The sequence below is a fragment of the Amblyraja radiata genome, chromosome 4 (assembly GCF_010909765.2).
Source record: "Amblyraja radiata isolate CabotCenter1 chromosome 4, sAmbRad1.1.pri, whole genome shotgun sequence".
Taxonomy (NCBI): domain Eukaryota; kingdom Metazoa; phylum Chordata; class Chondrichthyes; order Rajiformes; family Rajidae; genus Amblyraja; species Amblyraja radiata.
The window spans coordinates 17,524,616-17,549,083 of record NC_045959.1 but is presented as its reverse complement, the minus strand read 5'-3'; the positions used below and the strand labels follow the sequence as shown (position 1 = coordinate 17,549,083).

General features: G+C 45.2%; 2 protein-coding genes across 4 annotated transcripts in view; one reads left to right on the top strand and one right to left on the bottom strand.

The window, feature by feature from the left end:
• The window catches only part of txndc5 (thioredoxin domain containing 5), a 30,253-nt gene extending 21,817 nt beyond the window's left edge, over window positions 1–8,436 (top strand). For all 3 annotated transcript variants that reach the window (XM_033019028.1, XM_033019029.1, XM_033019026.1), the window contains 4 exons: window positions 1,017–1,196; window positions 2,671–2,753; window positions 5,082–5,211; window positions 7,259–8,436. In XM_033019028.1, the coding sequence (XP_032874919.1) occupies window positions 1,017–1,196; window positions 2,671–2,753; window positions 5,082–5,211; window positions 7,259–7,381 (516 nt within the window). In that variant the 3' untranslated portion in view covers window positions 7,382–8,436. The remainder of the gene's footprint in view (window positions 1–1,016; window positions 1,197–2,670; window positions 2,754–5,081; window positions 5,212–7,258) is intronic.
• The window catches only part of bmp6 (bone morphogenetic protein 6), a 140,024-nt gene continuing 123,090 nt past the window's right edge, over window positions 7,535–24,468 (bottom strand). The window contains exons 6-7 of the mRNA XM_033019025.1: window positions 13,920–14,030; window positions 7,535–9,009 (exon numbers count right to left, since the gene is read on the bottom strand). Coding sequence (XP_032874916.1) covers window positions 8,860–9,009; window positions 13,920–14,030 — 261 coding nt within the window. The 3' untranslated portion in view covers window positions 7,535–8,859. The remainder of the gene's footprint in view (window positions 9,010–13,919; window positions 14,031–24,468) is intronic.

Here is a 24,468-nt window from a genome sequence, read left to right as displayed (position 1 = left end):
ACCGAAGGTAGATGCAAAAGGCTGGTGTAACTCACTGGGTCAGGCAGCATCTCTGGACAAAAGGAATAGGTGACGTTTCTAGTCTCACCCCACCTTTCAGACTGAAAAAGTGTTCTGACCTGAAACGTCAGTGTTCTGTTTCTCCAGAGATGCTGCCTGATTCGTTGAACTCTTGGTGCCTAATTAAAAAAATAATCGTAATTGTACCTAAAAAAGGGATTTGCGCCCACTTCCTGTTGAAGTCCCGTCCCTGGTGAAATTGGACCAGATACTTCCTGTTGTGATGTCATACGTCATGCATGGGATGTTATTGCCCACTAACTACTTACGTTTAGAAATTGGCCAAAAGGGTGCAACGTTTGAGTGCCCAGGATCATGTCACAGTAGCAAACATATGTAATTTGAAGTGTCGCCTTATGATGTTATATGTTTAAAAACTGTACGTATACGGTTTGATGACGGCTATCCTTGAGCTGTCTGTTGTTGCCAGCTCTTGGCAGTGTCACTGACTGAGGGGCGCTTGAGTTCATCAACAGCAGCAGACGCAATCGGTCCACTCCGTGCTCTGGGTGGCCCCCCCGGGAGTCACAGACACCATTATCAACCCTGCCCAACCCCTTTTATTTTTATTTACCAACCGTCCCGTCCCCACAAAATATGACCAACTTTACAAGGCAGCATGGAGAGAACTCTTTCACAACCCCACACCATTGCTGCTGTTGGTCTTGCATGAAATTGTATCTGGAAAATGCACAAGTCTGTTTTTTATGCCTTTTAAATGGAGTAAACTGCTGGAGTTTTTTATAGCAAAGGAATCCCAATTTTAATATATTGTTGCTTTGCCCAGTTTGGTGAATGAATGGTGGGCAATCCAAGTGTTTCTCATTTGTTGTGTCTTATCATGGCGGTCATTTTGGGAATCCTGCTTTTTGAGCCGGTGGGAGCATATCCCAACATTTGTGGAATACTCGAATGGTGAAGCCTCGTATTCAAACAATTTCAAATCTCTTCCTTAGGCCGATCAGTATAAGGGAAAGCGAGATCTGGACTCCCTCAAAGAATATGTGGATACCCAGTTGAAGGTTGTTCAACTCTCCGAAGATGAAGGTGGTGAAGATGAGGAAGAGGAAGAACCAGAGGAAGAGGTGGATCAGGAGGCGGAGGAGGAGGAGAAGGAAGTGGACGAGGACGAACTGGTATTTCAGACGAGGGGTTTTCACTGGGGAGGGAACTTGCATGAACAATGCAGTTTTAACCTTTTTTTTGCCCTGATTCTTTACTTTGATTGGTCACCTCACTGTTTCACCAGGCAAGCAAATGCTCTTCTAATCATATGGTTTCTTTTTAACCGTTAATGATTCTAGACTCTCAGCTGTTTTAAGATGTGTCCCTTCCTGCAGTCAGTTTGTTTCTGTTGGTCCCTGGGAGGAGAAAGGTTGAATCCTGCTGCTTAAACTGACAAACGGGATTATAGAAACCAGTAATCTAGAAGTTTGGAGTTTAGCTCCCTGACTTGGGTTCAAAACTCATGGGAACTGTGCAGAATAAATAATCTGAAATAAATTTGATGGACAAAATACTAGTTAGAATAATGGTGACCATGGGAATGGTTGCAAAAATCTTTCTGGTTTACTGATATCCTTCAGGAAGGATATGTGTTCATGCTAACCTTGCCTGACTAATCTAGCATAAACGTGGCTGGTTCTCAGTTTCCTCGCCAGGTGCTATAAGAGTACATTAGGGATGGGTGGAAAATGCTGGCTTGCCAACAGTGACCACATTCTATGAAAGGTCAAGGAAAATGACCCTGAGGAGAAACTACAACCTAATGGATCATCTGTGTTCATTGCACAAGAGACCATTCCTCTCATCTTGTCTATTCTGGCTGGAAAAATCACTGCCCCTCTACAGTTCTGCAGTTTCGCTTCCACCAACTCCCTGTCCAGGCAGGGTTTGGATTAATTTAGAGATACAGTGTGGAAACAGGCCCTTCAGCCCACCTAGTACGCGCAGACCAGCGATCCCCGCATACTAACACTATCCCACACACACTAGGGACAATTTACGATTTCACCAAGCCATTTAACCTACAAACCTGTTCAAGAAGGAACTGCAGATGCTGGAAAATCGAAGGTACACAAAAATGCTGGAGAAACTCAGCGGGTGCAGCAGCATCTATGGAGCAAAGGAAATAGGTGACGTTTCAGGCCGAAACCCTTCAGACTTCTTCAAACCTACAAACCTGTTTGCCTTTGGAATGAGGGAGGAAGTCAGAGCACCCGGAAAAACCCCACAAAGGTCACAGGGAGAAGAGACAGCACCCATAGTCAGGATCGAACCGGGGTCTCCTGTGCTGTAAGGTAGCAACTCTACCGCTGCGCCAGATGTGATGAGCACCTCTGCTTCAGGAGGTGGCAGTGCCAGACTCTCCGCACTTTCTCTTAACTCCACTCCTAATCCCACCAAGTACAATGCCCCTGCCTGTTGATCTCCTGGCCTCAATGTGAATGACCTGTGGAGGTTTGCAGCAAATGTACCAGTCAACAGGATCCACATTACTTTGCCATGGACTTTTTAACGCTTAAAATGGGGTGAACAGAGAGACTGATGGCTGCCTTGCATCTCCCTTTCACCTCCCGTGACAACCCTTTCCTCCTCCTCTCTCCACAGGATCAAATTCTCGTACTGACTGAAAGTGATTTTGAGCAGACCATAGCCACAGGCGTGACTTTTGTGAAGTTTTACGCCCCCTGGTAAGTCACATGTCTGTCTGTAGTTTTCATTGGACTGATTGTTGACCAGGCCAGCCCAGCGTGATATTCAGAACATTCCCAGCTGAAGAAGGGACACATAAGTTCTCGGAGCAAAATTAGGTCATTCAGCCCATTAAGTCTACTCCGTCATTCAATCATGGCTTATCCATCTTTCTCTCTCAGCCCCACTCCTGCTTTCTCCCCATAAACACAGAGAGTGGTGAGTCTCTGGAACTCTCTGCCACAGAAGGTAGTTGAGGCCAGTTCAATTGGCTATTTAAGGAGTTAGATGTGGCCCTTGTGGCTAAAGGGATCAGGGGGTATGGAGAGAAGGCAGGTACAGGATGATTGATCAGCCATGATCATATTGAATGGCGGTGCAGGCTCGAAGGGCCGAATGGCCTACTCCTGCACCTATTTTCTATGTTTCTAAACCCTGACACCCTTGCTAATCAAGAAACAGAATGTCACCTATCCATGTTCTCCAGGGATGCTGCCTGACTTACTGAGTTACTCCACCACTTTGTGTCGCAGCTATTACTGCTGTGCTGGAGACAGCCAGTCTTGGGTTGCGATGCTGTTCCTTCAATTTGTGTTTAGCCTCATTCTGACAATGGAGGAGGCCCAGGACAGAGGTGTCCATGTGGGAAGGGGAATTAAAGTGTTTAGCAGCCAGATCACGTGGGTCCAGGCAGACTAAGCGAAACGACTGCCCACTCGTTTGGTCTTGCCAATATGGTGCAGATTTCATCGCCTGTCAGAAGGAAAGTGGTGGCTGAACAATAGTGGTGTATTGGCATTGATTACAAGCAGGCCAGCTGCAATATCATTAAATAGTGGCGTAGCTAGAAGAGCCATTGCCTCACGGACCTGGAGTTCGGGTTCAATCTCGACATGAGATGCTGTCGTTCCTGTGAGTGTTTGGGCTTCTCCTCGATGCTCCTTCCTCTCCAATCAGGCTGGTTGGCGAATTGGCCATTGTAACTTTCCCCTTGGGCGTGGGTGAGTGGCAGCAGAAATGAGAAGATGTGTTTTTGATGGGGATGTGAGAAGATAAAATGGGAATTGATGTAGACATTAGTGTGGTGTCCATTTGTATGGACATTGTGGGCTGGGAAGTTTGTTTCCGTGCTGTACGACTATGTAATGTGTGCTGTTGGATCTGAAATGTCCAGAAACTCCTAAGGCAACTGTTGTTGATGCCAATACTTGGTGCAAATCAGCAATTATACTTGATGAAAGTGTATACTGTGAATGACTCTGTACTGTGAGGATTCTGAGGGTTATTGAGGTTACCATACAAAATAGGAGCAGGAGAAAACTCTGAGCCCTTGATCCGGCCTCGTTTTATAATAGAATCACGCAACATTTAAGCAGGTACATGGATAGGATAGATTTAGAGGGATATGGGCCAAACGCAGGCATGTGGGTCTAATGTAGACGGGGCATGTTGGTTGGCGTGGGTAAGTTGGGCTGAACGGCCTGTTTCCTCGCCATATGACTGTGATTCATTTGTTGGTCCTGGTTGCACTTTCCTTCTTAATCCCTGAAACCACTGATTCCTGGGTAATAATAATAATAATGGATGGGATTTATATAGCGCCTTTCTAATACTCAAGGCGCTTTACATCGCATTATTCATTCACTCCTCAGCCACACTCGGTGGTGGTAAGCTACTTCTGTAGCCACAGCTGCCCTGGGGCAGACTGACGGAAGCGTGGCTGCCAATCTGCGCCTACGGTCCCTCCAACCACCACCAATCACTCACACACATTCACACACAGGCAAAGATGGGTGAAGTGTCTTGCCCAAGGACACAACGACAGTATGCACTCCAAGCGGGATTCGAACCGGCTACCTTCCGGTTGCCAGCCGAACACTTAGCCCATTGTGCCATCTGTCTAAGCATCGATCCATATTGGCACTGAAACCATTTACAGCCTCTGCAGGCTTTTTGGGGCAGAGAATTCCAATGATTCACAATGACTTTCATCCCAAGACAACACTTCATGGCAGATTCCCCTGGGGGGAAAAAATTGGTAGTATTTACACCCTGTTGTGTAATCCACCAAGGAGATCTCCTTTGAATTTCTCTGTTTCGTTGTCTGCGGTGCGAGTTTTACATTGAGATAAATCAGAAATAAGGACCAGAGACCTCAAGAATTTGCAAGATTTGAAAACCACAGACTTGACACTCTGCAATTTTTATTTGCCAAATAGTTCAGACATTTTATCCCACAGGTATTACTGTGCAGCAATCAGCCAAAACTTAGATTTGAACTATTGAGGGCCACTATTCTAATCCATCCAAACGATCTCTGCCCACAGGTGTGGTCATTGCAAAAATCTCGCACCAACCTGGGAGGAACTTGCCAAACAAGTGTATCCTGGATTAAGTGACATCAAGATCGCCAAAGTGGACTGTACGGCGCAGCGATCCCTGTGCAATCAGTATTCGGTAAGTTTTTAAAAGAAAAAATATTGGAAATTTTGAAAGAAGGTGATCTTTTTTTTTCAACTTGCATTTCGACTTTTATGGTCAAAGTTGCAACATTGTTGAGAGTCAAGTTGAGTTTATTGTCAAGGTTGCAAGGGGTGTTTGGGGAATGAGACTGATGTTCTCAGCAATCCTAGAATGGACGATGAGCTAAATGGTCTCCAGGGGTGTCAAAAGGAAATGTGACGTTGCACCAGAGATGGGAGTTCATGCAAGGTTGGATAATTTTGGGGTTGTATTCAGTAGGCAAGAAGGTTTAAGGGGAATCTGGAATGCTAACAGACAGGAGAGGGCCAGCAGAAGCTAATCCAGACTGCAGCACAACACGTGGGGAAAATTAGAGCATTTTTTTCCATCTTTGGTGTAAACCAGCGTCTGCAGTTCCATCTTACTCAAAATACATGCAGTTTCCCTTTAATTCTATCTCAGTTTGTCCCCACTTCGCACCTCACAAGAGTTGCGAGTCTGTGGAATTCTCTGCTTCAGAAAGCTGTGGAGACTGGTTCTCTGGATACTTTTAAGAGAGAGCAAGATAGGCAGAGCTGCCAAGTTTTGTCAGAGCATTTAAATATTCTAGTACCTGAAAATCAGTATTTTGCTGAGGAAATTTTGACGCAGTGCCATTTTGCTGAAAAAAATGTTATTTTTAATGTGCAGTCATACCCATGTAAGAGTACAAGAATGCATAACTTTGCTACCAATTGACATGTCTTCTACGCACCTTACTTGACAGTGCATTCATTGCCATCTCTTTGTATACTGATGTTTGAACAGCTGCTTCCTGCTTTTAGCACCAGATGATGATGTAGAAGCCATTTTGGAAGCCTCCCTCTCCCTCCCTCCATCCTTCCCTCCCTTTCTCCATCCCTCTCGCTCTCCCTCCCTCCCCCTTTCCCTCCCTCCAACCCACCCTCCCACTATCCTTCCTTTTTTCTCCCTCTCTTATTCCCTTCCCTCCCTCTCTCCCTCTTGAGCCCACCCAGCGTTCTGTAAAATCAGGGCCAATCCCAATGTAATTGCAATCCCACTGGTAACCTTTCACCACTGGGTTTACCCAGAATTCTACCACTGCCTGAAAACTAAACAAAGGCTCAACTACCACTGACAAAGAGAATTCCAAAGACCCATTGTTATACGAACATTTCCCTGAACAGTCTGTGACCCATAGTGCTGTGTTTAAAGCCCATAGCGCTCCAGCTGGTAGCGCTACTTTTAGAACCCATAGCCCTGTAGCCGACATCTCTTCGTTTAAATTCCCACGCGTTAAACTGACAGCGCTCTGTTTAAATCTGGTGCGGGACAGGCAGCATGGAGAGAAGGAATGGGTGATGTTTCTGGTCGAGACCCTTCTTCAGACTGAACTGAACTCCGTATTTAAAATCCGCATTTAACAACACAAATGCGTACATACGTATTCTAATCGCATTCCGTACAAAATACAGAAAATCTGTACTATTTGGCAGCTCTGGATAGGGCTCTTGAAAGAAAGCGGAGTCGGGGGATATGGGGCGAGGGCAGGAACGGGGTACTGAATGTGGATAGAAACATAGAAAATAGGTGCAGGAGTAGGCCATTCGGCCCTTCGAGCCTGCACCACCATTCAATATGATCATGGCTGATCATCCAACTCAGTATCCTGTACCTGCCTTCTCCCCATACCCCATTATCCCTTTAGGCACAAGGGCCACATCTAACTCCCTCTTAAATATACACTTCTGTGGCAGAGAGTTCCAGAGATTCACCACTCTCTGTGTGAAAAATGTTTTTCTCATCTCGGTCCTAAAGGATTTCCTCTTTATCCTTAAACTGTGACCCCTGGTCCTGGACTTCCCCAACATCTGGAACAATCTTCCTGCATCTAGCCTGTTCAATCAGCCATGATTACATTGAATGGCAGTGCTGGCTCGAAGGGGCAAATGGCCGTCTCTTGCTTCAGACTTGCAGCTTTGTTTGTAATGTCTCCCTAAATTTTAAAATGTTGAATGTATATTTGCAAATGTATTGACAGGTCCGTGGTTATCCTACTCTACTGCTATTCCGTGGAGGTCAGATGTTAAGTGAGCATAATGGGGCCAGGGATCTGGACAGTCTTCACAGTTTTATCCTGCAGCAGGCCAAGGATGAACTGTAGTGTCCTGCTCAGCCACCACCTCAACTCACTGATGTATAATTGTGCCCAGATTTGTCTTTGCCAGAAATGTGGTTGTACTCTCTCCTCTATCAAGGTATGTAGCAAAAGGTGAACAGCAACTTCCAGCCTTCTGAACGGTTAAATTGGCTATGATTTTTTAATCAGCGTGGTGCCTTCTGAGTGTGTGCGTGTGTGTATGGACGTAGAAAGAAGAGATTTTACTTCCTGTGCCTGCCAGCTTAACACTTGTGTGGATGTGTTTCATATGTAGTTAACAGATAATCATCTAGCTGTACTTGATTAGTAATTGCAGTACTGTGGGCATAAAACTGAATACCTCAGCATCACTTAAAACCCCATTCAGCCTGCACGAGTTAGAAAGAAGTGAAGCCAGTCTGTGCAGTGCGAGTGACTGTTAGATTTGTATAGTTTGATTAACTTGTGTTGCTTAAAAATCAAAAAGCGAATTGTGAAACTGGGCAATATCAATTGCTGAGATTTCAGTGAATTGTTTGATCACTTCGACAATTCATTGACGGGGGCTAAAACAGACATTGCAGTAGTTACCATGTAACATTTGCACTCCCCTTGCAGTTTATTGAAATTAACTAACTCAAGGCTTTTTTTAAAAACGTGACTAAAGTGTATGAAAGAAAGTGGGTGAAAGAACCATGTTATTTAAAAAAAAAAGACAAATATGACTTCCAAAATAGCAAATGTTACAGTCTTATTGCAGTGGTGATTCTGGGCAGAGCCATTTGAAACAGTGTGAGGTACTGGGAACACAGACCCGAGATGTAGAACTGTTTACTATTCATACATGTTGCTGCAAATGAGTGAGCAAATTGCAAAGGAAAACCACTTCATTTTAACATCCTTTATTGTTAGCATGTGTGTTAGAGAATGATTTGTATGTTTCCAGATGGGAGGTGGATAGCAGTAAACTTGTATGGTCGGCACTTATTTTTTGTACAATATAAAATCATTTAAAAAAAAATGAGATGCTACATCAAAGGTTTACATTACTTGGCAATTTCTAATTAAAAAAATGTAAATGATTGTCCAGAGTGCGTTTTATAAAAATAATGTGCAGTTTCTGTTCAAACCAGGGCTCTGACAAGTCGCCTCGGAGATTGTCATAATGCTAAGTGGAGTTTGCATCTGAAACTTGGTCCCTTATCTTACACACTGCATCTTCCACCCTGGAACGCCATGAACTGTTAGCAACATCATTATGGTCCCTAGATTAAAACGTAGTCACCAAACAAACCCAAAAACAAATAAATTACATTTTTATGGAAAACTATGTACAATATATATTACAACTGCCTTTAAGTAGAATTTTTTTCTTTAAAAAAAAAAGTTGTAAACATTATTTACAGAGGTATTATTCCAAGGATCTTTTTAAAAATCACTATGTTGAGGATTTTGTTCCTCCAGTAGTTTCAGGACACCTGAAGATTCCATGCACGTCCCCATTAGTGACAGCCACATGCTCTGACCACCATATTCCTGTACTTTTTTAGTATAACGTTTGAACTGTCGTCAAAGAAGAGCACAGAGATTGCATTCAGCTTGGTGGGAGCACAGCAGGGTTTTGGGATGTAGTCCGGGTTCATGAGGTGGACCTATGCATGGGAAGATTGAAACAGTTAGGCATATTTCCACAATGACACTGGACTAAAGTTTGGAGCTGAAGCTTGCTCCTTTCATCACGCATTGCACATCCACCCTCAAGAACTATACCGTGCATTCAGAAAGTATTCAGACCCCTTCACTTTTTCCACATTTTGTTATGTTACAGCCTTATTCTAAAATGGATTACATTCTTTTTTTTAAATCATCAATCTACACACAATACCCCATAATAAAAAAGCAAAAACAGGCGTTTAGAAATGTTTGCAAAGTAATTAAAAAGAAATAACTGAAATATCACATTTACGTAAGTATTCAGACCCTTTACTCAGTACTTTATTGAGGCACCTTTGCCAGCGATTACAACCTCAAGTCTACTTGGGTATGACGCTACAAGCTTGGCACACCTGTATTTGGATAATTTCTCCCATTCTTCTCTGCAGATCCTCTCAAGCTCTGTCAGGTTGGATGTGGAGCATCGATGCACAGCTATTTTCAGATCCCTCTAGAGATGTTTGATTGGGTTCACGTCCGGGCTCTGGCTGGGCCACTCAAGGACATTCACAGACTTGTTACAAAGCCACTCATGCATTGTCTTGGCTGTGGCCTTATAGAGTCGTTGTCCTGTTGGAAGGTGAACCTCCGCCCCAGTCTGGGGTCCAGAACGCTCTGAAGCAGATTTTCATCAAGGATCTCTCGGTAGGTACTTTGCTCTGTACTAGTCAGGATCTTTCCCTCGATCCTGACTAGTCTCCCATTTCCTGCCACTGAAAAACATCTCCACAGCACGATGCTGCCACCACCATGCTTCACCGTAGGAATAGTATTGGCCAGGTGATGAGCGGTGCCTGGTTTCCTCCAGACGTGACGCTTGGCATTCAGGCCAAACAGTTCAATCTTGGTTTCATCAGACCAGATCTCTCATGGTCTGAGAGACCTTTAGGTGCCTTTTGGCAAACTCCAAGCAGGCTGTCATGTGCCTTTTACTGAGAAGTGGCTTCCATCTACCATAAAGGCCTGATTGGTAGAGTGCTGCAGATATAGTTGTCCTTCTGGAAGTTTCTCCCATCCCCACAGAGAAACTCTGGTGCTCTGTCAGAGTGACCATCGGGTTATTTGGTCACCTCCCTAACCAAGGCCCTTCTCCCCCGATTGCTCAGATTGGCTGGGCAGCCAGCTCTATAAAGAGTCCTGATGGTTTCAAAGTTCTTCCATTTAAGAATGCCGAAGGCCACTGTGCTTTTCGGGACATGCAATGCTGCAGAAATTGTTTTATACCCTTCCCCAGATCTGTGTCTCGACACAATCCTGTCTCGGAGGTTTACGGACAATTCCTTCGTCCTTACGTCTTGGTTTTTGCTCTGAGATGCACTGTCAACTGTGGGACCTTATATAGACAGCTGTGTGTCTTTCCAAATCATGTCCAATCAATTCAATTTACCACTGGTGGACTCCAATCAAGTTGCAGAAACATCTCAAGGATAACCAATGGAAACAGGATGAACCTAAGCTCAATTTTGAGTGTCATAGCAAAGGATCTGAATACTTATATAAATGTGATATTTCAGTTATTTATTTTCAATTACTTTGCAAACATTTCTAAACACCTGTTTTTGCTTCTTCATTCTGGGGTATAGTGTGTAGATTGATGATAAAAAATAAAATAATTTAATCCATTTTAGAATAAGGCTGTAACGTAACAAATGTGGAAAAAGTGAAGGGGTCGGAATACTTTCTGAATGCACTGTAACTATTAGCAACAGCATTACAGCCTTTAGTTAAATAACAGCACTGTGTTGCAGCTGGCAGAGCTGCTATCTCAGAACCAGAGATGCAAGTTCAATTCCATGTGGAGTTTCCTCTGGATGCTCTGATTATCCCCAACATTCCAAAAATCTGTGGATTGGCAATAGACAATAGGTGCAGGAGTAGGCCATTCGGCCCCAAGCCAGTGTGATCATGGCTGATCATCCCCAATCAGTACCCCGTTCCTGCCTTCTCCCCATATCCCCTGACTCCGCTATTTTTAAGAGCCCTATCTAGCTCTCTCTTGAAAGTATCCAGAGAACCTGCCTCCACTGCCCTCTGAGGTAGAGAATTCCACAGACTCACCACTCTCTGTGAGAAAAAGTGTTTCCTTGTCTCCGTTCTAAATGGCTTACTCCTTATTCTTAAACTGGTTCCTGGTTCTGGACTCCCCCAACATCGGGAACATTTTCCTGCCTCTAGCGTGTCCAAGCCCTTAACAATCTTATATGTTTCAATGAGATCCACTCTCATCCTTCTAAACTCCAGAATGTATAAGCCCAGCTGCTCCATTCTGTCAGCATATGACAGTCCCGCCATCCCAGGAATTAACCTTGTAAACCTACGCTGCACTCCCTCAATAGCAAGAATGTCCGTCCTCAAATTAGGGGACCAAAACTGCACACAATACTCCAGGTGTGGTGTCACTAGGGCCCTGTACAACTGCAGAAGGACCTCTTTGCTCCTATATTCGATTCCTCTTGTTATAAAGGCCAACACGCCATTTGCTTTCTTCACTACCTGCTGTACCTGCATGCTTACTTTCATAGACTGATGTACAAGGACCCCCAGATCCTGTTGTACTTCCCCTTTTCCCAACATGACGCCATTTAGATAGTAATCTGCCTTCATATTTTTGCTACCAAAGTGGATAGCCTCACATTTATCTGCATTAAACTTCATCTGCCCTGCATCTGCCCACTCCCCCAACCTGTCCAAGTCACCCTGCATTCTCATAGCATCCTCCTCAGTTCACACTGCCACCCAGCTTTGTGTCATCTGCAAATTTGCTAATGTTACTTTGAATCCCTTCATCCAAATCATTGATGTATATTGTAAATAGCTGCGGTCCCAGCACTGAGCCTTGCGGTACCCCACTAATCACTGCCTGCCATTCTGAAAGGGACCCGTTAATCCCTACTCTTTGTTTCCTGTCTGCCAAGGTTAATTGGATGCTGTGAACTGGCCCCAGGATGTAGATTTAGTTTAGTTGGAGATACATCATGGAAAGAGGCCCATCAGCCCACCGTCCACACTGACCAGTGATCCCCACTCACTATCCTACACACTAAGGAGAACTTTACAATTTTTACCAAAGCCAATTAACCTACAAACCTGTACGCTTCTGGAAAGTGGGAGGAAACCAGAGAAAACCCACACAGGTCACGGAGAGAACATAAAACTCCATACAGACAGCACCCATCGTCGGGATCGAACTCGTATTATGAGTCCACCCATTGTGCCCCTTCCTCTCTGCGCTCAGCATTCCATTTTGGCCACAACATGGATCAGCAGTGTCAGATTTCCACCCTTGGAATGACATATGGTCGGTATGTATCATCACCCTTCCTCTTTACCTGACTCATCACATTTAATGCCAGCCAAACTAATCTATTTTCTCCAGTGGGAATAACAAACTGAAAATCTGCTCCAGTGCAAAAATGTACATTAGCAATGTAGGGATTTGTGATCAAATGCTCTTTTCCTGATTATGATTCATTAAGGTTAAATCAGCTGCAATATGAAATTCACAATAATATTCAAATGTTATTCAAATGCAGCAAATAAAGTGTTTAAAACTAGTGTGACAGTAGGGTGGGATTATGGGATATAAACCAGGCAGGCGTGCAGTTTAAATTGGCATCATGGTCAGCACAGACATTGAGGGCCGATGCACCAATTTCGGAGCTGTCTTGTTCTATGCTCTATAAGTAATTTGACTTTACATTTAGAGATATACCGCGGAAACTGTCCCTTCGGCCCACCAAGTCCGCACCGACCAACGACCACACCGTTCACTTAGCACTATCCCACACACTAGGGATCATTTCCAATTTACGGAAGCTAATTATGGGCCTGTCCCACTTAGGCGATTTTTCAGGCGACTGTCGGTGACTGTCAAGTTGCCAGCAGTCACCTGAAAAACCGGCAACTGGAACGGCGACTGTCAGAGTGGAACACACACACACACACACAAAAACACACACATCGCTTCCTTCACCAGCCCGTTACGCAGGCGGGGGACAGGCAAGCGGGGGGAGCGCTTTCTGAGTGAAATTCACACGGTGCAAAGCCAAGGTGATACAGACACACACCGCGATGAACAGGAAGATTGGCGCTGTAATTAAGATGGCTACAGCACAGTGTACGATAAGTCTGAGGAGAAGGAGTGGAGACAACTTTTAAGAAGCCAGAGATACACGGCTGTGAAGCTCGGCAGACTTTAACATTACCGGTCGGTTATCCTTGGTTCTGAAAACTACTGCTTAAGTTTTTTTTTCCCCAATGAGCTAATGAAATTCACATTTCAGCACCGGCTACAACCTACGAGAACCTTCGACCTCCTGGCAACCCACTAGGACCTCCTGGCGACCCACCTACGGCACGAGAATTCTCGCTACTCTTCATGGCGGCTTCATTCTGGTCGCTGCTAATTTTTCAACATGTTGAAAAATTCACAGCGACCGTAATGAGGCCGCAACTAGTTCCCAGAATGCGGGAACTCCTCACGACCATGAAGGCGACTCTCTGGCAACCACCCACGAACATGTGGCGACTGCAAAGTCTCCTGCAGTCGCCTAAGTGGGACAGGTCCATTAGCCTACAATCATGTACATCTTTGTAATGTAGGAGGAAACTGGAGGGCCCGGAGAAAACACAAGGGGTCACGGAGAAGGTACAAACTCCATACAGACAGCACCCATAAACAGGAACCCGGGTCTCTGGCACTGTAAGGCAACAATTCTACCGCTGCACCATTTTGCCGTTTTAAACCTGATACAGCAAAGCATCTCGCAAAGCCAACAAAACAAAGCACCCTGGAATCAAACTTAAAACAGGTCAAATTTAAAGATATTGCTTTCTCTAGGTTACTCACCAGTGTCTGCACAATCGCGTGATTCGTGGCATTCATGTGTGCATTGAGGGGAAACGAGCATTCTCCATCACAGTAATAGGCTGCGTAACCTTCAGGTGCAATTATCCAATCCTTTGGTGGGGGAAGAAGGGAAAAAAAAAAACCTGAATTGTGGATCTTTATAATTTTAACAGAAAATGCTTTGTGTTAGCTTTGCAGGCATCTTCGTTTTTTTTTAAAGTTTGAGAGATACAGAGCAGAAACAGGCCCTTCGGCCCACCGAGTCTGTGCCAACCAATGATCCCCGCACACTAATGTCCCTGTCCCACTTAGGAAACCTGAACGGAAACCTCTGGACACTTTGTGCCCCACCCAAGGTTTCCGTGCGGTTCCCGGAGGGTTTTGTCAGTCTCCCTACCTGCTTCCACTACCTGCAACCTCCGGGAACCGCACGGAAACCTTGGGTGGGGCGCCAAGTCTCCAGAGGTTTCCGTTCAGGTTTGCTAAGTGGGACAGGGGCATAACACTGTCCTATACACACTATGGACAATTTACAATTTTACCAAGCCAATTGGCCTCCAAACTGGCAAGTCTTTGTGCGGGAGAATCCCAGAGAAAACCCGCGCAGGTTACAGAGAAAGCGTACAAACTCCTTACAGACAGCACCCGTAGTCGGGATGGAACCCAGGTCTCGGTAACACAACAACTCTACTGCTGTGACACCGTGCTGCCCCTGTTAATGTCAGTTTTCTTCCAATGGTCTGCTCTATCTCATTTGGATTATTCTCTTCATGGGCTACCTCTCCAGCTACAGTACGTCACGGAGGCTGCTGCAGGATGACATTACTGAAAGCAATACTCCAACACCAAATAGTTCACCAACAAAAACCCTACAGAATTTAATTAAACAAACCACCTAAGTTCTAAGAATCTAAGTTCAAATACCTAGCTCCCACCAAGTGTCAACTTTGTTTGGTGGGGGTTGGAGAGATGATCATGGGGATTTATCTGTGGGGAATCACATACAAACTCATTTATTTCGGGGAACCTGCCATAAAACTTGAATGAGTCAGTGATTTAAAACTTAGTGGATGAGGGTTTGGCTGAGACTGCAGAAGAGCTGTCTGGGATTTTAATCAGCTAGATCCATGTGGAGTCTTTCTCTCAATATCTCCTTCTGCACAGCCAGAGTGAATAAATTCGAGCAAGGACTGGATAATGACGAAGGCTCGAGCCAACCTCAGGCTCTTTCAGTTTCAAAGAAAGACTTGGATTCTTGCTGCAGCTTTCTGGACCATACACTACATTTTTGAACAAATCACATATATTTTGCCGTGCAGTTACTTGCAATGTCGGAAACAAAGATGTCAGCAAATAGTCGCAAGCAACATGACAGCTACCAGGTGATCTGGTTCAGTAATGACTTCATTTTTAAATATTAATTTGGACTATAACTCGCATCCTCTGAAAAACTCAGCAAGTCGAGCAATATCTGTGGAGTGGAAAATAATTGTTAATGTCCTTTGCCCCAACGGATGCTGCTGAGCTCCTCCAGCAGCTCGCTTTTTGCTCCAGATTTTAACATCTATTTTCATGTGTCTCCAAGATTCACAAAAGGCAGGATGAGGCAAACTGGGGAAAACAACTAAAAGGAAGGGAGAGAGTGACAAAGATAATTAATTCTAAATAGTACACTATCCCAACTCCTGGGGCAGGAGATATCTGAGCTTGGGACAGGGTCGTTAATGGGACTCGAGGCAGGTACAAACTACCCCCTTCTAGAAACATAGAAAATAGGTGCAGGAGTAGGCCATTCGGCCCTTCGAGCCTGCAGCGCCATTCAATATGATCATGGCTGATCATCCAACTCAGTATCCTGTACCTGCCTTCTCTCCATACTCCCTGATCCCTTTAGCCACAAGGGCCACATCTAACTCCCTCTTAAATATAGCCAATGAACTGGCCTCAACTACCTTCTGTGGCAGAGAATTCCAGAGATTCACCACTCTGTGTAAATAATGATTTTCTCATCTCGGTCCTAAAAGACTTCCCCCTTAACCTTAAACTGTGACCTCTTGTTCTGGACTTCCCCAACATATGGAATAATCTTCCTGCATCTAGCCTGCCAACCCCTTAAGAATTTTGTAAGTTTCTATAAGATCACCCCTCAATCTTCTAAATTCTAGCAAATACAAGCCGAATCTATCCAGTCTTTCTTCATATGAAAGTCCTGCCATCCCAGGAATCAGTCTGGTGAACCTTCTCTATACTCCCTCTATGGCAAGGATGTCTTTCCTCAGATTAGGAGACCAAAACTGTACACAATACTCCAGGTGTGGTCTCACCAAGACCCTGTACAACTGCAGTAGAACCTCCCTGCTCCTATACTCAAATGTGTCAATACTCTTCTAGTGCCACAAGCTGTACAACTGCAAAAGGATCAAATGTAGAAACAAAGAACTGCAGATGCTGGTTAATACACAAAAGCACGCAAAGTGCTGGAGTAACTCAGCGGGTCAAGCAGCATTTCTGGTTAGGAAGAATGGGGCAGCTTCCCTGGAGAACATGGATAGATAATGTTTCAGGTGGAGACCCTTCTTCAGTCTGATGTAGGGGGTGAGGAGAACAAACCTGGAAACTTTACACTCTATCTTCTCTCTGCCCTTGTTCTCCCCTCCAGAGGTCTACACACCCACTTTTTCCTTTAACCAGATTCCTATTCCTGTTTCTGTAGAGGAGGCTGAGGGGTGACTTATTTTCCACCTTCCTTCTCTCCCCCTCTACAAACAGTCTGAAGAAGAGTCCCAACCCAAAATATCACCTGTCCATGTTCTCCAGGGATGTTGCCTGACTGTATCCTCACAGATACAGTACCGTGCGGTGAGAACAGGGTATGTTTACTTTTAACCAGCTCACCTGAAAATGGATTTGCTTTGATTCAGTTACACAGAAGCAGCAGGAAATAATTTCTTACATGCTAAATTATGATCGGGACTGCACCGCATGGAAGGCTTACGGAGGCACATCCAAAAGTTAGATTCAGAGGCCAGTACCCAAGGAGAAAAATAATTGGAGTTATGGAGGAGGAAAATACGATTGGACAGGTCCAGCAAAGAATTAGTACAGGGATTTCCGTTCAAAGAGCCTTGTGTGGTGAATCACATCACACTTCCATGGATAAATAAAATGCCCTTAACACCAAGATTATCTGCCCCTTCCCAACCTATTACTTGGCCCAATAGATCAGTCACAGCCTGAGGTACATTGCCTCGTCCACACACATTCAAAACAAGGTGATATATTGTCACGTGCAGATGCACAGTGATACTATTTTCTTACATACAGTCTAGTAGAGTATGGACATACTTATGCACATCCCGATTAGCAACGTGGACAGAAATAATCCACATGCAAGTGGATCAGTTTTTGGCGCCATTTTCAAGCTCTAGTTCTTGTTAGTGGTGCCCGACGCAGACAAGCCCCAGGCTGTGCTGTGGGCCTCCATCCATCGCCTTCCTTGGATGTGTGGTTCGACCAGCAGACCAACGTTCCTCTCCTCGCCCATCCACCTTTGTGCCAACATTGAGGGCTCGGTAGGCTATTCCCCGGCTCCTTCGCCGACCGGCTTTGCCCTTCGCATCCGATATCGTCGCCAAATGTCGCTCCATCCTCCCGGTCTCTGGTCTTCGGGGAAGGGCAGGGCCTGGTCGGCGGCTGTCCGCAGCCCGCCAGGTCCCACAGCTGGCCTTGATCAGTACATTGGAGATTTCCTTCGCATCTTATATCCCCAGTCACAATCTCCTTAGTTGGAAGATTCCGTTGCACTGCTGAAACTTGAGCAAAATAATCCAGGCCGACCATCCAATGCCACACGGAAGCAGTGCTGCATTGTAGGAGGGACTATCTTGCAGACGGGCTGCTAAGCCAAGCCTCTGCTCCTCTGGGAGGACCGTCCTGCAGCAATGATGGGAAGCTGGGCAGGGGTGTAAAGTCCTCAATATTCACAAGCGTCAAGGGAACGGGTTTCGTATAAATAATGGAGAAATGTGTACACAATTGTGGCTGCTGGCAATGATGCCAAAGCAAAGAGTCGCACAGCAATCAACTTTCCATGGATATGCAAGTAAGTTTTTAAGTAAGTAAGTAACTAAGTAAGTTTTAGCTAGTAAATTTCATCCGTACATAAACCCACCCATGCTACCGGCTTCCCGATAACCAGCCCCCAGTCACATACCCAGCCCAAATGCTCCAGATCAAGGATGGTAAGTCAACAGATAATAAGGATTTGTGGCATTATCCCTGAACCAACAGCATTAAAACAGATCAGCCACATATTATCTCACTACTGTGCATGGTGCTGCAATATATTCTAAAGGACATCAATGGCTGTTGGCCAGAGCCTGTGAAATGAGCTGTACAGATAGTACTGCTTGCACTGTCCTTCCTTCACTGCTTGTAGCAAGGAAATGATCTCCCAATGTTAACCTTTGAATTGCATGCCTGGAAAAAATCAGCAAAACGGGAAGAGGTGCTCATTGCAAATCGAGTGACAACCCAGTACTGTGTGGAGAGGAGGATGCAAACTGCAAACACGAGGGAATACGTGTTAGAATATGTGTTAGGCCAGAATATGTGTTAGCAGCACGAGAAAGCAACCATCTAATGGAGAACCTAAGATCAGATCATGGGAACATCAGCAGCAATAGCCAGAGATCACAACCTGACCTTGGTATAATAATGCTCAACTACCGAGATTGATCAAATTGGAGTAAATATGTAAACTGAATAACAAAATGCCCCATTCCCCTTAAAGTATTTCATACCACTATCACAAAATATTTCGATGAGACCGTAAGATATAGGAGCAGAATTAGGCCATTTGGCCCATCAAGCCTACTCTCATTTAATCGTAGCGGATCAATTCTTCCCTCTCAATCCCATTCTCCTGCCTTCTCCCTGTAAACTTTGATGTCCTTATATATTTCATATTTCCATGTGACAGTGGAGGAAGCCAGTTTGGCCCATAGGTCTATCCCAGCTCACGGAGCAATCCCATTCCCACATTAATTGTCGCAATAATCCATTCTTCCCACATTCCCAACAATTCCCAACAATTCCCAACTACACCAGGAACATGGTAGTGGTCAACAAACCAAGCAACACTTTGGAATGTGGGAGGAGACCCACATTGTCACAGGGTGTGTGTAAGAAGGAACTGCAGATGCTGGTTTAAATCGAAGATAGACACAAAAAGCTGGAGCATCTCTGGAGAAGGGTCTCGACCCAAAACAGTGTCTGGAGAAGGGTCTCATCCCGAAACGTCCCGCTGAGCTACTCCAGCTTTTTGTGTCTGTCTTCTGTTACAGGGAGAACGTGCAAACTCCACACTGACAGCACCAGAGGTGTGGATTGAGGCCGAGTTACTTGGACCCCGAGGCAACAGCTCTGCCAGCTGTGCCACCTGTAGTAGGCACACACACAGCTTTCCAGAAACATCTAGAAAAGAGACTGACACGCTGAGAGGCTCAAACATTTCAGGCAGCTGCAGTTTGTTTGGGTGGGAGAGGGAGGGATTCAGAGAATTGACCATTTTAATTGAGGGAAGAGCGTTAGAATTGGAGAGAAACTGTTATACTTAAAATTGTTCCAAGAGATTTTCAAGAACTACAAGACCCAGCCAGGAAGCGAGTGTATCAAAGTCCGCTCTTGCCCCTCGGTTACTTGACAATTAACTTCGAGTTTCCAGTATTAGTCGCTTGACTACACGCTAGGAGCTCGAGCTGACCCCCCTTTCTCCCACTCTCACGGGCAAGGAGAACAATCACAGCAACTCCATCCCCTGCCCCTGCACGAGATCACAGCACCGTGCAGGTCAGGGTTAAGCGTTAGAACATTCCTCTTGTCGTGCCTTTCTCAGTAACAAACCCGGCAGTGCGGTATCCGTTCAGCAAACAGGAACACTCCAGGCAATATTATTTGGCTGGGGTGGGGAAGTTTCAGAGGAACTATGAACATAAACACTTTAGCAACACAGCTGCTAAGTGCTGAAGCATTCATGCCTTCTAGCAAAGCTGGATAGTTAAATACTTTCAAAAAGCAAACCTGAAGTATGTGACCCGGAGATTCCTTACTTACATGACTGTGAAGGAGGGAAGCAGCTTGCTGCATACACTGATATGCATGTTTTGCACTGACATTTTAATAACTCTGGCACTGGCCACTCAAATCAGCTGCCCTGGATTTTAATGACTGTTTTTACTGTATTTTAATGTTGCTGTTTTACTTGCTTTTAACTATTTATACTGTTTCATCAGGGACTGGATTGTTTTTACTGTTATTATGTGTGAAAATTTACCCACTCACCCAGCCTATCCAAGTCTCCTTGCAGCCTCTTAGCATCCTCCTCACAGCTAACACTGCCCCCCAGCTTCGTGTCATCCGCAAACTTGGAGATGTTGCATTCAATTCCCTCGTCCAAATCATTAATATATATCGTAAATAGCTGGGGTCCCAGAACTGAGCCTTGCGGTACCCCACTAGTCACTGCCTGCCATTGTGAAAAGGACCCGTTTACTCCTACTCTTTGCTTCCTGTCTGCCAGCCAGTTCTCTATCCACATCAATACTGAATCCCCAATACCGTGTGCTTTAAGTGTATATACTAATCTCTTATGCGGGACCTTGTCGAAAGCCTTCTGAAAGTCTCTATTCCTATTAATTTTTTGGTTGCATTGAGATGTATGGAAACTAAATATTCCATGCAAATTATTATATTTCCTGATTTGGATAGTAAGAACGAAACTGTCAATGGATCCTGGCTTTTGCATTTTACCACATTGAGACAACTGCTCTCTGCCTCTCTATCAGTGCCAGCAACTCTCCACTCTACACTACTGGCTGACTCGGTAAAGGCATTGATTCAGAGGGAACCGGGGGGGGGGGGGGGGGGGGGGGAAGAGGACGATTTACATCACCTAGTTCAGCAAGAGGTTTTACTTGTGCATGAATTTAAGGGGCTGAATGTAGCCTGGCCCATCTCCAAGCAAATGTTGCAGTTCTAGTCTCATTCAGAGTCAACACGTGACGATATTTGATGCAATCCTTCATAGAAACATAGAAAATAGGTGCAGGAGGAGGCCATTCGGCCCTTCGAGCCTGCACTGCCATTCAATATGATCATGGCTGATCATCCAACTCAGTATCCTGTACCTGCCTTCTCTCCAAACCCCCTGATCCCTTTAGCCACAAGGGCCACATCTAACTCCCTCTTAAATATAGCCAATGACTGGCCTCAACTATATTCTGTGGCAGAGAATTCCACAGATTCACCACTCTCTGTGTGAAAAATGTTTTTCTCATCTCGGTCCTAAAAGATTTCCCCCTTATCCTTAAACTGTGACCCCTTGTTCTGGACTTCCCCAACATCGGGAACAATCTCCCTGCATCTAGCCTGTCCCACCCCTTAAGAATTTTGTAAGTTTCTATAAGATCCCCCCTCAATCTTCTAAATTCTAGCGAGTACAAGCCGAGTCTATCCAGTCGTTCTTCATATGAAAGTCCTGACATCCCAGGAATCAGTCTGGTGAACCTTCTCTGTACTCCCTCTATGGCAAGGATGTCTTTCCTCAGATTAGGAGACCAAAACTGTACGCAATACTCCAGGTGTGGTCTCACCAAGACCCTGTACAACTGCAGTAGAACCTCCCTGCTCCTATACTCAAATCCTTTTGCTATGAATGCTAACATACCATTCGCTTTCTTCACTGCCTGCTGTGCCTGCATGCCTACTTTCAATGACTGTACCATGTACCATGACACCCAGGTCTCGTTGCATTTCCCCTTTTCCTAATCGGCCACCATTCAGATAATAGTCTACTTTCCTGTTTTTGCCACCAAAGTCGATAACCTCTGTATCATCCGCAAACTTGGAGATGTTGCATTCAATTCCCTCGTCCAGATCATTAATATATATTGTAAATAGCTGGTGTCCCAGCACTGAGCCTTGCGGTACCCCACTAGTCACTGCCAGCCATTCTGAAAAGGACCCATTAACTCCTACTCTTTGCTTCATGTTTGCCAGCCAGTTCTCTATCCACATCAATACTGAACCCCCAATACTGTGTGCTTTAAGTTTGTATACTAATCTCTTATGTGGGACCTTGTCGAAAGCCTTCTGAAAGTCCAGATATAACACACTCAGACCATATAACAATTCAGACCTGATGAGATATATTTCCTGTTGGTGATTACTGTACAGAGACTACTAGCAAGTCTGGGCTGATCCTACTTGAACGGCACAGAGGAGTGGTGTGGATCATTAATGGCAAGGCCAAACTGAGTGAGGTGCACTGCCCTGTATACTATGCCACACGAGAAGCCAATCTTGCAAAGGCAAAACCTCAATGATCCCTGCGCAATCATAACAAATAAACCTATTTTATTTTAAAAGAATGTTGGTGGAACTCATCTGGTCAGGCAGCATCTATGGAGGACATGGTTGGACATTTCGGGTCAGGACCCATCGTGTCCCAACCCAAAGCGTTGCCTGTCCATGTCCTCCAGAGGTGCTGCCTGACCTGCTAAATTCCTCCAGTACTTTGCGCTTTGGCTCAAGATTCCAGCATCTGCAATTCTGTGTGTCTACTCTTCCTTTAAACATTAGTGGGAGTCGCAGAGAGGCAGGATTTAGAGGCACCCACAATACCTCAACACTGGTCAAGAGTCCATCTGTCTCCTCAGATTCTGGTGAACTTCTACCGCTGCGCCATCGAAAGCATCTTTACTAACTGTATCACAGTATGGTATGGCAACTGCTCTGTCTCCGACCGGAAAGCACTGCAGAGAGTGGTGAAAACTGCCCAACGCATCACCAAGGACTGCTCTCACCCCAACCACAGAATGTTTACCCTCCTCCCATCTGGAAGGCGCTACATTCCCGGACCAGCAGCTTCAGGAACAGCTTCTTCCCTGCGGTTTTTACCCCACTTACCTCTGCACCTTGGTGATTTTGCCAGTCATCCCCCCCGGACACTCCTTCCCCCAGTGACTGATCTCCCTCCCCTCCCCGAAAATTGTACTACTGTTACTGTATATACATTTTACTGTTCCATTATCCTGTGTTTGCACTTCTGGGTGAGATGCTAACTGCATTTCGTTGTCTCTGTACTTGCACACTGCACAATGACAATAAAGTTTGAATCTGAATCTGTTGTACGTCCCTATTTGCCCAGGATCGGGGCAGCATAGTGGCGTTGTGGTAGAGCTGCTGCCTTACAGCGTCAGAGATCCGGGTTTGATCCTGACTACAGGTACTGTCTGTACATATTTGTTTGCTCTCTGCGACCATGTGGGTTTTCTCCGGGTGCTCCGCTTTCCCCTCACATCCCACCAAAGATGTACAGGTTTGTAGATGAATTGGCTTCGGTAAAAATTGCAAATTGTCCCTGGGGTGTAGGATAATGTTAGCGTACGGGGGTGAGTGCTGATCAGCGCGGACTCTGTGGACCGACGGGAGCGTTTCCGCTCTGTATCTCTCAAGTCTAAAGCGTGGAGAAAACAGAAATGTCAACCACATTTTGTGGGGCTGCAGTCACAATTCAAGTGGGCAAGAATGACCGATTTTCTTTCAACAAAAACAGTGAAGCGGCTGAGATTTTAATGACAAACTGATGCACCCTATGGCCATGCCATCAATATGAGCTCCTTATTCCAGATTTAAGATGAATTCCCAGATGCCTGGGTGGAATTCAAACACTTATCTCAGACCCAGGCCTCAGAATGCTAGTCCCGTAATTTAACCACCACCACAATGTACCACGACTATTTTCTATGTTTCTATATTATATTTAAGAGGGAGTTAGATGTGGCCCTTGTGGCTAAAGGGATCAGGGGGTATGGAGAGAAGGCAGGTACAGGATACCGAGTTGGATGATCAGCCATGATCATATTGAATGGCGGTGCAGGCTCGAAGGGCCGAATGGCCTACTCCTGCACCTATTTTCTATGTTTCTATGTTTCCATGTACCTACTAAATACAAAAATTAAATGGACTGCCTTGGAAAAGGAACCCAAATGATTTCTAAATCCTTGATGCCTTATTAAAGGGAGAATCCTTGGAGCTGACAAGGATAGGATGAGCTGGATAAGGAGGCAAATCAGATCATGGAGATCTGGAAAGCATTAACATTCTGCACATTCTGCTCAAGCCTCTCCCCAGAGGCTCAAGTGCAGAGATCTAGGACGACCCCAGAGGGACCACTCCTCTTCCAGAGGTGCAGGTATTCAGAGGAGACCCTAAGCAGAACCCCTGACAAGTGGACACAAAAGATCCGGTGGCTTTTTTTTTCAGAGTGATCTGGCCAAATCCTAGCATTAAAAAAAAAATGACTGGAACACTTGTGGCAATAATGCTGTGTCTGAACTGTGTTTATATTCTGTGGATGAAGGAAATACAGATGCTCGTTTAAACCGAAGATAAAGCTGGAGTAACTCAGCAGGACAGGCAGCATCTCTGGAGAGAAGGAATGGGTGACGTTTCGGGTCGAGATCCTTCTTCAGGGCATTCTTCAGGG